Source organism: Mytilus californianus, unplaced genomic scaffold (assembly GCF_021869535.1).
Source record: "Mytilus californianus isolate M0D057914Y unplaced genomic scaffold, xbMytCali1.0.p SCAF_4, whole genome shotgun sequence".
Lineage (NCBI taxonomy): Eukaryota > Metazoa > Mollusca > Bivalvia > Mytilida > Mytilidae > Mytilus > Mytilus californianus.
In genome coordinates this window covers 111,510,987-111,528,632 of record NW_026262690.1, presented here as the reverse complement: position 1 = coordinate 111,528,632, position 17,646 = coordinate 111,510,987, and the positions used below count along the sequence as shown (strand labels likewise).

At 32.4% G+C, this 17,646-nt stretch overlaps 1 protein-coding gene across 1 annotated transcript in view; it reads left to right on the top strand.

Annotated features, from left to right (window-relative positions):
- LOC127739141 (uncharacterized) overlaps window positions 1-17,646 on the top strand; it is a 151,089-nt gene that overhangs the window by 56,057 nt on the left and 77,386 nt on the right. The window contains exon 5 of the mRNA XM_052250734.1: window positions 3,056-3,307. Coding sequence (XP_052106694.1) covers window positions 3,056-3,307 — 252 coding nt within the window. The remainder of the gene's footprint in view (window positions 1-3,055; window positions 3,308-17,646) is intronic.

Here is a 17,646-nt window from a genome sequence, read left to right as displayed (position 1 = left end):
TGGTGCGCACGACTTTCAAACTCGTGCGCAAGTTCGTATAGAGTCACTCAAACTTTGTTTAGAAGTTATACGCACAATTTTGAAAGTCGCGTGCACGAATTTCAAAGTTTTGCGCACCAGTTTTAAAAGACGTGTCGTTCGCACCAGTTTTAAAGTCGTACACACGAGTTTCAAAATCGTGCACACGATTTTTCAAACTGGAACGCACCAGATTAAATATCTGTCAAACGAAAATATTTCAATATTTACATGGCACTTAAGGCTCTCCGTAGTAGTGCAAACTATTATGATCAGAGATCCAATGTCCCTGCGTTTTACATATTGTTTTTGTCTAAGGGTAATACAAGGAATTTTATAAATACCTGCCAAGAATTGTGCACATGAAAGCAACTTTCTATAGAATTTATATTTCCAAGAGACATATCTCTTTTAAAAGTTGTTGATCAGCACTGATTATCGAAGTGTCCGAGACACTCCTTATATACACCTTTGATATAAATTTGATAAAAATCTGGCAATAATTGTACATACAGGCACAGACAATGTTAATTTATTTTAGACATTAAGTTTTCTGTATTATTGTTTTACGGATGCCAGAATAATCTTAGTCAATCCGAGGCTTTTAAGTAATTTTGGAACCTGTTTTGGAATAAATGTTTCAGATCTTTCATGGTTACTGCGAACCAATTGCATTACAAATTTTGTGTTACTAATTTGTTTTGGGAGGTGGGGGTGTTTTCTTGTAGATTCAAGATTAACAAGAGCATCATAAATATTATCTGCAGTTCTGGCTGTATCATCATCTGTTGAAATTTGTTCAGCTTTCGCTGTAGCATCGCTGCATTTATATTCTCATTGTCATACCCATTATCCAATTTTTAAAGTTCTTGTTCCTTTACTGCTCATACAGGAGTGGGTGCCTCCTCATACTCGGCTAGAGAAAGAGGTTGAATCATTTCATCAGCCATACACGATATACATCAGACAGCAGATAACCAGAAAGCCAGAACACAAAAAAGAGACAGTGTGGGAGGGTCAACAAACTCATTGCAGAATACCGAGTCTCCTTTGAACATGTTATTGGTGAATTGAAATGTTATTTTAAAGTCATTGGAACTCGTTGGAGGCTTAAATCAGGAACTCGATATAGGGGTTTGCGGTAGAAAAAGTCAAACAGGAAAACAAACGGTCTAATCTATATAAAAAACGAGAAACGAGAAACACTTATATTGTTCATCTAACCATGACCATATTTTCATGGCCATTTGCTAACATTAAGTTAACTACTTGAAAAGTGATCTTGCAAACATCCATAGATGGTTTTGAAATTGGCTATTGACCTTTAACCCTCATAAAACAGAGATCATGGCAATCTATAGAAAATTTACAAACCTGCTCATCCAAAACTTTAACATGGACAATGTAACTGTAACTGAGGTATCCACCGATAAATATCTTGGATTACATATTTCAAATGATGGCACATGGCAAAAACATATTTATGTAATAACCGATAGGCTTGCAAACAATTGAATGTTTTACGAAAATATAAATTCAGCGTAGACAAACGAACACTCGAAACAATATACCTAACATATATAAGACCAGTATCAGAATATGCTGATGTAATCTGGGGCAACAACACAAATCTTTTGATTTATAAGATTGAAAAAAGTACGAACAGGCTGCTAGGATCGTAAATGGGGGTACTAGGCTGGTTTCATTAGAGAGATTATACCTGGAAACAAGTTGGGAAAGGCTTACAGATCGAAGGGAGGCCCATAAATATGTTTATTTCTACAAGACGAAAAAACATATTACTCCGGAATATTTATTGAACTTAGTTTCAGTATCCCATGCAACTATACAGAATCATATTACACGAAATTCATCACTTCAAATCCCCACTGTTCAAACAAGAACAGCCTTTTATTCAAAGAGTTATTTGCCTGCAACTGTATGTTCATGGAATCTCCTCCCTGAGAGAGATAAAAAATAATTCTTCAGTGGGAGCTTTCAGGTCAGTCTCGTGTAACTAAACCCCTATATCATTATTACATTGGTAAGCGATTACGTCAAATTTATCACGCAAGACTTTGTATGCAATGCAGTCCTCTAAATGAGCATCTTTCTGTTAAAAAATATAGTGGCCTCACCACTTTGTTTATGTGGTGCAATAGAAACCAGAGCGCATTACTTGTTGATACTATAAGCAGTAGGTCAACTAAATTATGAACATGTCTTTCTGTAGGAGATTATCTGACCTTTTCAGATACTACAAGAACAAAGTCAATTGTATTAGACATGTTAGATGTATGGAATGATTGTAAGTAGATATGAGAACATGTGGTATGAGTGCCAATGAGACAACTCTCCATCCATGTCACAATTTGTAAAAGTAAACCATTATATGTCAAAGTACGGCCTTCAAGACGGAGACTTGGCTCACACAGAACAACAAGCTATAAAGGGCCCCGAAAATGACTAGTGTAAAACCATTCAAAAGGTATATATGTCTGTCTGGCAGATTTCCTCTAACCTTGACCTCACGATATGAATTACGGAAAATGTTAATTTTTTGTGATACTTATAGTAAAACCTTTTCAACATAAGTCCAGACATTATCAGTAAAGCAATGGAGATATCTTGTACTTGTTTGTTAAAATTATAACAGTTTGCACCAAGTTGAGGAACAATGGTGTCGAGTAATTAGGAGGAGAGGAGGGAGCTCATCATAGTTTTTGGCTGCCACTTCTTTAATGAGAAATATACAAACAAATCTGGTGATTTGTCTTTCAGCCAATTAAAACTCACCAACACCTAATGTACTGGTACATATTTTTGCGTACAGCATGATGCTGGCTTAAAAACCAATGAGAAAAATGTTCTTGGGGAAAAGTTTCTTTACTGGGAAGTACTTACTGTTAAACGAATCTTCTTCATAGGAAAACTGCCTTCGTTGAAAGGACTGTGACTAGAATTATGAATAAAACAGCTTTCCAATTGATTAGTTAAAAACCACAAACATAGAATATATATATATATATTTTTGTAGATGAGAGAATTCCAGAAGAGATGAGGAAGATGGACCAACATTCAATAGATATTTACTTGAGGGCTTTAAAGTCTGGTTCTGAAAAGAAAAGGGACATAAATTTAGTAATAGTGGGTAAAAAAGGGGCAGGAAAAACATCATTAGTACACAGACTTTTTGGAGAGGAATTCACTAACTTGGAAAGTACAAATGGTATAGAAATCCATCGCAGACAATGCAAAATCAAATCAAATGAGTGGACAAGGATAGGAGGTAAGTTACCTAGATCTGCCAGGATACAATTATAAGTGTGCAATATTTTTATCTTATAATGTTAAGTTAATGTATTAATGCCAAGCAGATAATCAGTTATAAATTCACCCTTTTTGCTTATTTCTAAAAGTTGTTATAAATTAATAGACTGAACTAAGGAAATCTGATCTGCAATTCAAGATCTAAAAAGTGCCTCAATGGGTTGCATTTATTATAAAAAAAAGTTCATAGATTGGTATAGAAATTGTAGATACACATTAAGGCTATGTAAGAAAGACATCTGATTGCAATGATACTTGTACTGGAACAAACAAGTAGGTATTGTCACAACAGTGGTGATGTCGTATACATAAAGAGTGGTTACATAAGTGCGAACATCTAATACTAGTATGTGCAATACGGAATATCAAGGGGGCGCGCAAATTAATTAAATTACAATATACCCGGTAATGAAAATAAATTAAGAAAGTTTCATTGTCATATTCCCGAATGTGACTGTTATACTGAGTGTGAATTTGCATTGCAATACGACGTGTCCCGGTATTTTGTACATCCAACATTCATGTATCTATTTTTTTGATGTTTTTGTTATGGTTTTGGTTTGATAATCTGTTATGTTTTATCGTTTGTAGTCTAAATAATTATAAAATTGCCTTTCCAAAACATCATTGCCATGAACATTGTTTGGACTAGTTTTGTGAAAATATTGTATAAAGTTCAAGATTGCATGTTAGTTACGTAAGCGCGTCACTGTTTTTGATATCCTGTGGTGTTCTGCGGTTTTCATGTTGTGTCGACTATTATATTATTTGTTTTTGCGTTTCTCTGTGATGAATGTTCTTGCGTGTGCCATTAAACCAGGTTCAACTTACCATTTTGTCTTAAAATGTCCTGTACCGAATCAGGAATATGGCAGTTGTTATCAAATAGTTCGTTTCTAGTATGTTGCCGTTTTTTTTTTGTAGCACTTCAGTGTTCCTGTTGTTCCTTTGTTTTCCTCTTATAGTTGATGTTTTCCCTCGGTTTTAGTTTGTAACCCGAGTTTGTTTTCTCTCAATATTGTCGATTTATGACTTTTAAACACCGGTATACTACTGTTGCCTTTATTTAACAATTTGAATTACTGTCTCTGATACATATTAAAACTTTACATATCTTTAACTGTCTTTCATTATGCACACAAATACAGTTAAAAGGATTTCTCAGTCTATAATACAATATAAAATAACAAAAATACCAAACTCCAAGGAAAATTCAAATGGCAAAATCAAAAGCTCAAACACATCAAACGAATGGAAGCCAACTGTCATATTCCTGATTTGAAAGCAAGGAATACAAAAAATGGCCTCAGCAACCCCTTCTAATGGCAGATGCATAAGTACCAAGCTACGTCAAAAGGATGATATCAAAAATGGACTAAATAATGCACGATTTAACTCATTACTTAAACACAGTTAATTGTCCATAAAATTCTGATACATAGTTCACAGTAATCTCACCCGACGATCTCTTTGGTCCCGATTTTATTTCTCTTTTGCTTAGGTCTCCACTCTTATTAACCGGATTTTCGAAGTAAAAATCAGTTATTGATTTGGGAATGTACGGCGGGCGGGCGGGTAATTGGGCGGGCGGACGGCTGCCAAACAGTGTCCGTTCATTTACATGAAAACGCTTTGAAGAAATTTTTTCAAATTTAGATATGTTGTTTCCTAAGACTAAATGAAGGTCAAGTTCAATTTTCACGATTTTAGCTTTTCTCGTTGTTCAGTTATAGCCCTTTCCCAAGAATTCAATTTTTGATGAATTAATCCATTCCTGTACAAAGGGAGAAATAACTCATTTTTTAAAAGTTTTTAATTTTTGTTGCATATGTTAATTTTAATTTTTACTTGATCCTACTTGGGTTCCAGATTTGCAACTCATTAGATAATAATCTATTTTTATTAAAAGATATATTTCATTATATAACATTGTGTAGATAAAGTTTTAGAGTTGCAGATCTATATTAGTTTGTTACAAACGAAAAAAAAATTTTTTTTTAACTATTAACTAAATTCATGATTGTATATATATAAAGTTTGATTACTCTAACTGTTTTTAAATGATTTTCACCTTTTATCAAGATAACACACCATCTGGTAATTGTCAATCACCCAGTTATAATTGGAGTGACAGATTTATTTGAAAACAATTAATTATATTTGATTATAATTTGAAAATAAATATTACATCATATCTAATTTTAGAGAACTATAGTTAAATCATATATAATTTTAGATTTATATTTTTGGTTCATGGAAATAAAGTTTGAGTTATTTCCCTTCGAACAGAAATGGTTTAGCGAAGAAGTATTTCATCAAAAATTTAATTCTTAGGGTTCTTTGATATGCTGATTCTGTCACGAGATAGAAGTTCCTTCATAATATAAGTTCCAAGTGGAAGAAATATTCTGAAATATTATTTCCATTGGAACAATTATTACAGTATTTGTTCCTTACGGAATAAAGGGTATGGAATATTTGTTCCAAAAGGAACATATATTATGACATTGTTTATAACAAAGTTTTCAATTGTACTCCTGTTAGGTGGAACAAATATACGTTGACAATTCTATTAATGTACTTAGATTTTGGATATTGGACCATAATAGGTAAATGTCCACTTTCAAATCTTTCAGTTCATTGACCACTTTTAGTTTGTGTCACAAACATATGCTGTATCAAATATTCAATCACAATCCAAATTCAGAGCTGTTTAAAGCTTAAAAGTTGTGTCCATACTTGCTCAACTGTTCAGGGTTCGACCTCTGCAGGAAAATCCGTTTTGCTGTCTCTTCTGACAGCCTCTTGTTGGGGGATTATTCTTCATTACATGGTCTTGTTGACTCCTGTATATTCATAAGATGTTTGTTCTAGAAGATATAACTTAAATTGCTAATAGGTCTAGAAGTAAGACCTTTTTAGTCCGTAAAATAGCTGATCAGATGCTTAATCCATCTCGTCCTTGAATCAATTTGTCGATAATCCCTACATTCCAAGTTGTTCTTGAAGTTTCATCATGTAACAGTACGACCTCTGGGATATTAATGTTCTGTTTGTCTACTCCATTGTTTCGATGTTGTTCTCTAAGTAATGTGAGGTATTCACTTTTCCAACATGTCCAGAAAATCAAATTGTCAATGATCTGACTATGAATCTGTAATAGTTTATTGGATGATGAGTGTGTTAAGTTGTTGTCTCGCCTCGACAAAGGGATTGCTTTTCCAGCAACGGCTGCGGCAGTGGTGTCAACAATTGTTAAGTTTTCTGCTTAAGTTAGTTTGATAGCATTTACTTGTAATAGATCATTTATATTTAATACAAAGTTGCATTACTTTCAGTACAGTTTGTCGACTATTTCTAGGCATTGCACACAAGATCATGGTCCAGCGACTTTGAATTACAATCACTAGTAACGGGTTTTACTACTGAAACGGTCATTTTAAACTGAACTACTCTTAAATGCCTGAATTTACCGCAAGGAAAAATGTCAAGATCTTTTTCAGTTGTTCAGTACATGTTCAGTACACTAACTATCGCGATCGATTAAGTACCAGTCAGTACTGGTTTAGGTAATTAAGAAAAAACCCGTAGCGTTAAATCCAGTACTGTAAAGTACATTTAAGTACACGTCAGTTCATCGATAAAATAGTTGATTGGGAATTTTCAGTAGCATCCAGTACCAGGTAAATCTATCAATTTTGACATAAAATTGTTTGTGCAGATTAATAAGGGTTGTCTCCCTTTATTCCAGCTTGTTTGTAATACCCTGATTTCTCAATTATATTCATGTCCTTTCGTGAGTTGTGTTTGCTTTGTTCAATTGTCCAAAATAAAATATATGTGAGGGTTAAATGAGCATAAATTACAACTAAAATGAAATATGTTTTTTTTTCGGAATTGCGTACAAATTTACCTAGCTTTATAAACGGCTTTCGGTAAAATTCTACAACTTTTAACCTTTAAAAAATGTATACTCAATTGATTAAATCGGACTTGACAATTAGACTTTGTTATTGTAAAAATCAATTTTAACTGTAACTATGACATGTAGTTTTATGAGATTAAAATTCATTGAATATCATTCAATTTGCAATGTATATTTGTTCATGTTTTAATATCAAATATACTCTATTGCAATCATAAAAATATAGCAAGTTTCCAAATGGAAAGAAATATTGATGATCGAAAATAACTTTTACATAAAAACTGTAATGTATTTTTTACTTCTTTTTGGTAAATTGTATCTATAAAGATTATGTTCCGTAATGACAGGAATTTTTATTCGAGGTCTGTAAAAATACTAGACACAAGCTTTTATTAATACTTCGTTAGTTAGCAAGTAAAACAAATCGAAATTTATAACCGTTAAAGAATATTGTTTATACAGCATAAAACATAAAAGGCTCCTCAAGTCTCCATTCGTTGCTGCATAATGAGTCGCTAAAAAACGACGATTTTCAAATAAAATGTCAAAAAATAGTTGTCAAATTCGTGAGTAAATACGTAAATATGTAAACCTTAGCAACAAATACCATGTATTGTGTATTTTAGATATTCAAGATAATTGAAATAAAAATGATCACCCCCTCCCCCCAACCCCCCCCCCCCCCCCCCACCCCCCGAAAAAAACCAAAACAAAACATGTAAGATAGCATGTTTAATTTGGATATTGGTTGGCTTCGTATTTTACTTGTTTTCTGGTGTTTTTCTTTTTTTTTTAATGACAAATGAAAAAAGAGTCTAATATTTATAATCTTGTATAAAATAAAATTTTGACCAAAATAAAAACCCAAAATTTGTTAAAATTACTTTAATAAACGAGTATTCAATTATAATGTCCATGCCGTACAAAACAAGCACCCGGAAAATAGCAGTTTGATAAAGGGATAAATTCGTATATACCCGGCAAATAATGACAAATACCAAATTCAATTATTATGTATACATGTATGTATATTATATAATCATCACATCTGTATATTATTGCTTATGTGTATAATATCATCCAACAAATTTCCATTGTCCAGGTGACTGCGACCGATCGATAATATAAGTCCAATATGCGTGTCGTATGCTGAATGTCGTCCCTACTCTGGTCTGTTGACAAATTAAATATGAAATGACAAGTATAAACACACAAGAGACAGATTATTCGGTCTGTACATGTCTGCATTGGTTGAAGGCATATAATTGCTGATATATTTGTCATTGAAACTCTGATTGAAATTTGTCTTATTGGCATCATACAACATCTCCTTATTTTTATTTTGAAAAAATGTCACTGCCAGCGGTTATATATAATAAATGATAATATTGATGAACTAATGTTTCTGTTTACGTTAAACCAAATATCAACATTTACTCTTCCACCAGACAGTCTGAAATATTTTATTATTATATAATGTACACGTTTGTTTGAAGCTTCCGTTTATTTTCTCACGTGTTGTGTTTAAATTGTTCTTTTCGGTGAAAATTAACAGTAAAAATTAATCGAATTTTTTAGGGTTTTATTTGTCAGTTAAATTGATCAAGAAAATGAGCAATGTCCAAGTATGTAAAGTTTTTATTCCACGATTATACTTTAAAATCTAAAATACTGCTCGTTACCACGACATTCAATTATTTTAACAACCCGACAAGTATGAAATTCAATGTACATTTGTAAGAATATATTGGGTATAAGTGAAAAGACAGCAACCCCACGAAAACAATATGCAGAAGACATCACAAGACCAACATACAGTCAATAACAGTAGACAGGTTTACCCATATAGTGTATAACAGTTGAGAATTAATTTAACGGAAACAATGAAATGTCTGCCATCAACGCCCATTTATTTTTACAAAAAAAAAATCTGAACATCCATGTAATATTTGCCACTGGACGTTAGGCAATTATCAATCGATCATTTTCATAAATGATATTATGTTTTGAAGCTCAAAGTAAGTATATATTTATATATATACCGTAACACGTGAAGCTGTGTTTTTTTTTGTGAATCTCTATCTCAAGTTAAACATGTTCACTCAGCAAGGTCAGTGTATAATATGAATTCATTTAGGAAATAAGTGTTTAAAAAGAGTAAATTTGGTGTGGGATAATTTCAATTTTCCAAATAAAATATGATCATCAACGTGTCGTCTATAGAGAATGCAGTCATGCAGCCATTGCCGTGAAAGTACATGCAAATCTTCCATAGGTATACATACAAGTTATCATGATCTGATATTATATAATCTTCATGGAAAGCCTATGTCTAAACCTTATGTGCAGTTCTTGTATAGTTTGTCTTTTTAATGGTAACACGATAGCATTTTTTAAAACTGACTATTTTAACCCCCTTTTTTTACATTGTATCATTATCCTTAAAAGTACATTCGAGAAGAGAGTTGAAATAGTTTGGTAATTTGTAGAAATAAAATGTGCAAACATGTAAGGCTTGTGCATATGCATGCATTTCTTTTTTTTTTAGATTAAAAGTTAGAACTAAATATACACAGGTAACTTTCAACCGACTATAACATGTGATTTAAAGCCGATGTGGACATCCTTGATTGGGTTGGCGATTAGCTTTTTTGTTAATGATGATGGGAGTTTTTAACGACCTTAAACGGCTATACAGCCCGCGCACGATCGGTTTTTTGTTAATTTGTCTGATACATGCATGTATAGTGTGCGCCGATACGGGTCAACGAACACTAAACACCTGGTTATCGAATTAGCCTTATTCGGCCACTAACATTACGGTACGTCTAAATACCGCTCAGAACATAAAAAGTGCACTCAGGACATGTAATAGATGTTTTAGTGTGCGTTCTTCTTCTTCTTCTTCCGAATACGGGAGTAGACTCCTAGGTAGGAATGTAAAACTTCCCGGAACTTGTGTGCTATGTACATATGAACTTAATTTAAAAATAATATGACAAAGAAAAATCATTAACAATAACATATATACATTATGTACAGTGGCTTTGTAGTTTAATAAGTTGTTGTGGCTCCTTCAAATGTTAGAGTGGATATGCCACTTTTGAAGGATTCCAGGGTGTCAGACATACCTATTGCTTCAGGTAGTGAGTTCCAGTCCGAAATAGTGCGAGGATAAAAAGAAAATTTATAGAAATCTTTATTTGTTGATATTTGCCTAAATTTATGTTTCCCCCTAGTACGTCTATCAGATATTGTTAAATTGTCCTTAGGAACTTCCACTAACCCCCAATTTATTTTATATAGCATAGTTAATCTAGCTTTTTTCCTTCTTATTTCTAAATTTTCCCATTCCAATGATTTAATTAAATTTGAAACTGCTCCAGGTGATCTGTCTTTATAATCATTGAAGACAAACCTGGCTGCCTTACGCTGTACCTGCTCAACCTGAGTGATGTGTTGCTTTTTGTACGGATCCCATACAGGGGAAGAGTATTCGACGACTGGACGGACAAGTGATGTGTACGTAAGGTTTTTAACCTTACGTGTGCAGTTTTTTAAGTTCCTACGAAGAAAACCTAAGGTTTTATTTGCCTTACAGGTAATATTGTTTATATGTGTTCCCCAATCAAGATCATGGCTTATAGTTACGCCTAAATATTTACTATCTTTTACTGCTTCTAAAACATGGTTGTGCAATATATAATCAAAAGTGGAAGGTTTACTTTTTTTAGAAATATGAATAACATAACACTTCTCAGGATTAAAATTCATTTGCCAGTCCTCTTCCCATTGTACTAAACTAGATAAATCTTTTTGAAGTAATTTGGCATCAGAACTATTATTAACATTTCTATACAATAAACAGTCATCTGCAAAAAGTCTTGCATTGCAAGTTACATGTTCGGGTAGGTCATTAATAAAGAGTAAAATAATGTTGGGCCTAAAACTGTTCCCTGAGGGACACCAGAATCAACAGCTAATTTTGAAGATTTAACACCATTTAATAGTACCTGCTGTTGCCTGTCAGCTAAAAAGTCATTTATCCAATTTAAATTTTGATTCCTAATACCATAAAAGTTTAATTTCTGGGCTAATCTTTGATGGGGGACTTTATCGAAAGCTTTGGAAAAATCTAAAAGTATAACATCTATTTGGTTACCATATCCCAATGATTTTGCAAGATCTTGTAAACTGATGATAAGTTGGGTCTCACAAGACCTTTTACTTCTAAACCCATGTTGACTATCATTTAATATGTTATTAATTGTAAGATGTTTCCTTATGTTGCTTGTTATAATGTGTTCTAGAATTTTGCAACATATTGCAGTTAGTGAAACTGGTCTATAATTAATAGCGTTATGCTTGTCACCTTTTTTAAATATTGGTACAACATTAGCCTGCTTCCAATCAGTTGGGCTTTTACCAGTATCAATAGATTTTTGGAAAAAGAATGTCAAAAATGGAGACAATTCTTCTGCAAAGTTATGTAAAAAAATATGCTGGCAGATTATCAGGGCCAGTGGCTTTGTGTGGATTTAAGTTTTTAAGTAACTTTAATAAGCCATTATTACTAATAAATATGTCTGGCATAGTGGGGTGGGGGACTTGTACCTTTATTTGGCATAGAGGATGTATCTTCGGTAGTAAAAGCCTTTTTAAATTGTTCATTTAGGATGTTAGCTTGTGTATTCGGCTCACTATATAATAAGCCATCCTTTCCTCTTAATGGTGAAACACCAGATGTTTCTGTTTTTTTACTTTTTATAAATTGCCAGAAAGATTTAGGTTTTACTTCTAACTGGGGGCTAATTATTTCTTGCATGTACGTGCTCTGAGCTCTTCTTATTTCTCTTTGAGCAGTAGCTTTTAACTTTTTATATTTATCTTTATGTTCTTGTTTACCAGTTTTTTTAGCTTTGTTGTAAGCTTTACGTTGTTTTTTACATAAATGGTCTATATCCCTATTTGCCCAAGGGTTGGTGTACTTAGATTTAGTTATTTTGCTTGGTACATTATCATCTATTATTTTATTACTACCTTCTTTGAACTTATTCCATAATTGGTCAATATTTAAATTTTCATTAGCCTGAGATATAAGTTCAGATATAAAATGAGATGTTATGTCTTTTATCTTTTTAATATCAACCTTTTTCCATAAATAAATTTTATGTTGTGATTGTTTAGATCTTTGGGGCTTGCAGATTGCATCCACTAATACAATATCATGGTCAGATATACCTGGTATGGATTTTATTTTTGTTATCAATGCAGGTTGGTTTGTGCAGAAAAGGTCAAGGATATTATCTTTCCTAGTTGGAAAATCAACCATTTGTTCAATGCCTAAGTTGTTCAGCATATCTATAAATGCTTCATTCAGCTCCTTAGTATACAATGAGCCAGATATATTTTGCTCCGGCCATTTTATGTCTGGAAGGTTAAAGTCACCACCAAGCCAGAAGGTGGAATTTTTAAATTTTAATTTAAGTTCATTAATTTCAATGATCATTTGTTTGAGATAGTCTATATCATTTTTATTTGGTGGTCTATATGCAGAAATAATAACTAAGGATTTAGTATCAGTTATATTAATTTGGGCAGCAATAAGTTCTACATTTTTGCTTTTATATACTTCTTGGCAAATAATACCTTTTTTAATGGCGATTAATACACCTCCACCTTCTTTTCCGACCCGGTCGTTTCGGAATACATCTTCAAATAGTGTGTTTGGAAAAATTTCAGAAGATAATACATCTTTGTTTAGCCAAGTTTCATTACCAATAATAATATCTGGTTTAGATGACGTTAATAAATTTTCAATTTGAGGAACTTTATTTTTACAACTTCTAAAATTGATCTGAAGAACTCTTAATGAGTTTTGTCTATTAATATTCTTATTTTTTAATTGCTTCGTTACTGGTGGTTTTGGTGATGATGTAGCAACTGGGTCTCCAAAATTTTCATGATTATCATTTATATTGAAGCTTAAGGAAAAAGCTGAACTATCAGAAAGTACTGAATATGAGTTAGGGTTCAAAATAGAATTACCTGATGAGAGGTATGATTGAAAAATGGTTCTAGAGTGATTAGGAGTATCACATATCGGGCATATCCAAAGTGCTGATGAATTTCCAAACTTTTCATACATAGATGGACTTATATTTACACATCCAATATGACACCATTTATCGCAGTTATCACAAACAATAGCATCACTGTCCCAGGTACACTCATGCGAGCAAATAGAGCATGGATAACTGGAGTCGTTCAAGTTTGATGGGCCAGGGTTGGTTTCAACCTGGTTGCTTAAAAGAATTCTAATCAAAAGATGAATGTGGCGATCTGATTTGCCAAAAACACATCTATTTTTAAAATTGGACACATGCAAGTGCCAGTAATAAATCTGGGTAGATACCTCAATTGTTGTGTCACATTGAAGGCTGATAGTGATACCCTCATATTTGTTGGATTCTAGTATATTATTTTGTATATTAAACTCATTGACTGTGCTCAGAAAAATAAAAAATGTTGAGCAAATCACGACTAAGCTATGTTTAAACATTTTGACAGAGTCTAAGTGTCACAAAAATATAATCAGTGAAGAGAAGGATGGTGACTCTCATACACATTCATAACATGTTTAATAAGACAGTTAGTAGTTGATGACAAATTAGATCTTCGTTCCTTGGGCGACTCAAGGACACAGGATAAACACACTAGGAAGCCATATTATATAAGGTGTAAGGATTGATAGATAGGATATTATTACCTATTTAATCACAGAGACTCTGTTTGACGATCAAAACAAAAACAAACAAAAAAGTAAACCGGAAGTGGTTTACACTGTTTACATATAAGGAAAATAATTTTCCCGCCACTGTACAAATGTGAATCAAAAATTTACATATACAAATATTTTAATTTACAAGGAAATATCAAACTTTTTGATAATTTCATACACACAATGACAAATGTAAGCCAAATATTGATGTAATAGCAAGTTCCGGGATTTATTACTCTAGAAAAAGCTGTAAGTTCCAAATATTTTTGAGAGCTGCAATTTAGACGTCCATTTCCTAGCACATGCGCACACCATTTAAGGGTATGTATTCGATAGATAATTTAATTTTTGATCTTATAATTTTTGTTTTCATAAAATCAATTCAATATTTGAAAAGTTATTTAAGTTTTTATCGACACGTGCCGTTTTTGGGGATATGCATAACCAATTATCATGTTGATTAGGAGTTTCACTGTGATTAGTGATGGTAATAAACACATACAAGTAAACTTGGCAAACAAAAAAGGTTTCCCTTTGAAAAATAATAAACATACTGTTTTTGCAAAAATGTTAAATAAACTTTTCATTTTGTTTGTAAATATTGAAGCCAATTGAGAAATCTTCACAAAGTCGGGAAATTTTCCATTCAATTTATTTCATTTGAAAACGTTAAAAAATATCGATAAAATTCATTGCAAAATGTGGCGTTCTTGGGGGTCAAAACCCCCGTTTAAACAGCGTTTGTCTCTTTTTGTCTATTGTCGAACATTCTAAAAAATAATGAAACTCGTCGCCGGAATTACATAAAGTACAATTAAAATTTTCTCTCTTATTATTTTGCCATCTACCAATTTCAATAGAAATTTTTGTGTTCAAAGTTCTAAATCTACAAAAAGAATCACTATTTTTTGAAATATAGAATATCAAAGTAGGCTCCGCAAGTTAGAATGTTTTTGCATAGTCTTTAATCGTTCCCCCCCCCTCCCCCCTAAAAGGAGAAGGTCCGGTAAGGGCTAATTTTGGCCTAAAATTTGACTTACATCTGATGAAAGATTTTTTATATATTTTTTAAACACTTAAGTGTCTACTTCAGTCGATTCAATTAGTTTTTTGTAAAATATTTTAACTGATTTGGTCATTAAAGACGCTGAAATTCAAGCTTAAGTATGAAAATCTATCAAATATGCCATAAAACGTCACTTTTCAGATGTTTTTTTTTTGTCTAAAATGAAAGTGGCCGCATTCGTGTTCAGTCTCAACCTTGATATATCTGATGTAATATCATCAAATACAACATATATCTAAATATTAAGACTGAACACAAGTGCGACCACTTTTAATTTAGACAAAAACCATCTAAAAATTAGCACAAATGTTAAAATTGTGAAAATTTTAATAATTTTGCATGAATTAATGATGCTAGTACCTGATGCATGTGCATTGTATGGTAAAAAAACAACCAATATTTATGTAACGAAAGTATTATGCTTTCCAATAAATAGCTAAAAGCTGAAAATTTAACAAATTTGTAAAAAAGCTATATTTTGGGGCCAAAAATGGGGTCTTACCGGGCCTACTCCTTTCTTGTAACCCCTGATAGTGTTGAACATTATTAATAGACAGCTTACATATGCATATTTTATCTAAAAAAATATTTCGTCATTAAATCTCATTCTTGTCGAGTAATACATTTCTTGAACTTGCTGTACTTATCAAAATTCGATTTTCATATGATCAAATCTCATATAGTAAGATTTAATTTCGTATTAAAATTGTTCTTGTCCAGTATTACAAGCTTTGAATGAATTTAAATAAATTCTGAAATATTAATTTATCTCCGTTTTCCTCTCAGTTTCTGTCATTTATCATATTTAGGTATTTTTCTAATAATCAAAATTAAAGTTTTTTGTATCACACTCCGTGCAGTGTGATACGAGAAATATGTCTTCATGCAAGAAATACATAACAGGTCACGATCATAAGAGAAACTGTATTAAAATGCATTGAAAGGGAGTTTTTATTTTTAACTTCATAATCGTAAAAATGCACTACGCATAAAGTAAATTTAATACTTCCATGATCCAATCAATTTTGTTGATTGGATAATTCACGGCTGAGTAGTTGTGTAATCAGTGACACGTGCCCTCATTATTTTATAAATATAATAAATATCTCTCGAAGTTCGTTTTCAAAATCTACCAAAATTTACTACTAAAATAAACAGCGTGCAACGAATAGATATATCCGTCCTGTGTGCATATACGATAACTATAAAGAGTCCTGGGCATTTTACTGGTTAATATACATTTGTATTTTAGGTTGCTAGTTGTCGTTATTCAACTTTATTAGTCTTAAGACATACATGTACATGTATTTATAATATCTTTAACAAATTTAATCATTCAAATATGAAAAAGGTCCAATTTGCTCATATAGTTCCTCGTGTAATTTGTTCATAGGGACAGACAATTAAAGGGGGTTATGTTTTTTTTCTGAAAAAAAAAAAAATGATCCGGGAGAAAGAAAAAGAACTAGTCAGATTGAAAGTATTTGCCATTCATTTTAATCTTAAATTTATATAAAAAAAAATCACGACAAAAAATAAATCATTTGAAATTATAGCTTGGTACGAAAAAAAATCAGAAATCTTAATCTAGCTTATATAGTATCAAAGAGATATAACTTGTTATGTCGATTTTATGACGCGTCACTTTTTTTCACAGTCTGTGGTTCGGTTTGTAATGGTATATATTTTGTATTCTTTGTTAACATATACCTTTTTGTCTACTATTTTTCTTCAATCGATAGAATTTACTTTTAACCATCCACAATATTCATATCTAAAATTGATTGGAACGAATTCGATCATTGTGATCTTTTTTTCTAATATCCAGTGACAAATACTTCAGTGACCAAGAACAATAAAAATGAGGTTTACAAAGTAAGTCAACCGTGATGAAGAGCAAATATTTTAACCGTCATCCGTCAAAGTATTATGTGGGAAGTGAGTGCCCTGCAACATATCATTTTAGGACCCCTCAAAAGTGTTCTTGCAAAGGTTTGTATGTGTCCAAGCACTGGCTTTACCCCGCCGGTGCATCAGGTGTAATGTCTCAGGCCATTTTATCCTGTTGATCAAGTGTATCAAATAAAGGAATCCCCTCTTTTACACACACAAACAAAAAAGTAATTTGTTATGAATAAAAAGGTAGACTTGTCCAGGATTTTAACACGCGTGATCATCCTATATACATTGTTTTTTTTTAATTATTATTAGTTGTTATTGGCTTTGAATTAGCTGTCAGTAACTGCTGAGTACAGATCTGACTTTGTGGGGGATATATAAATACCATGCCACGTTGAGTCTGTGTTTTTGTTAGATGTTTTTCTACTTTGTATTGATCTGATGAGTTAAGACTTTTTTGACTGATTTTTATATTTTGTTCTTATGTTGTACTGTTACACCACTGCCCTAAGTAAAAAAAAAAGGGGGGGGGGGGGGGGGGGGGCTGTTTGGCATTTTCAAACACGTTTAACCCCGCCTGTAGTTCGGTGGTTGTTGTTGGTTCATGTCTGTCATATTTGTGTTTGG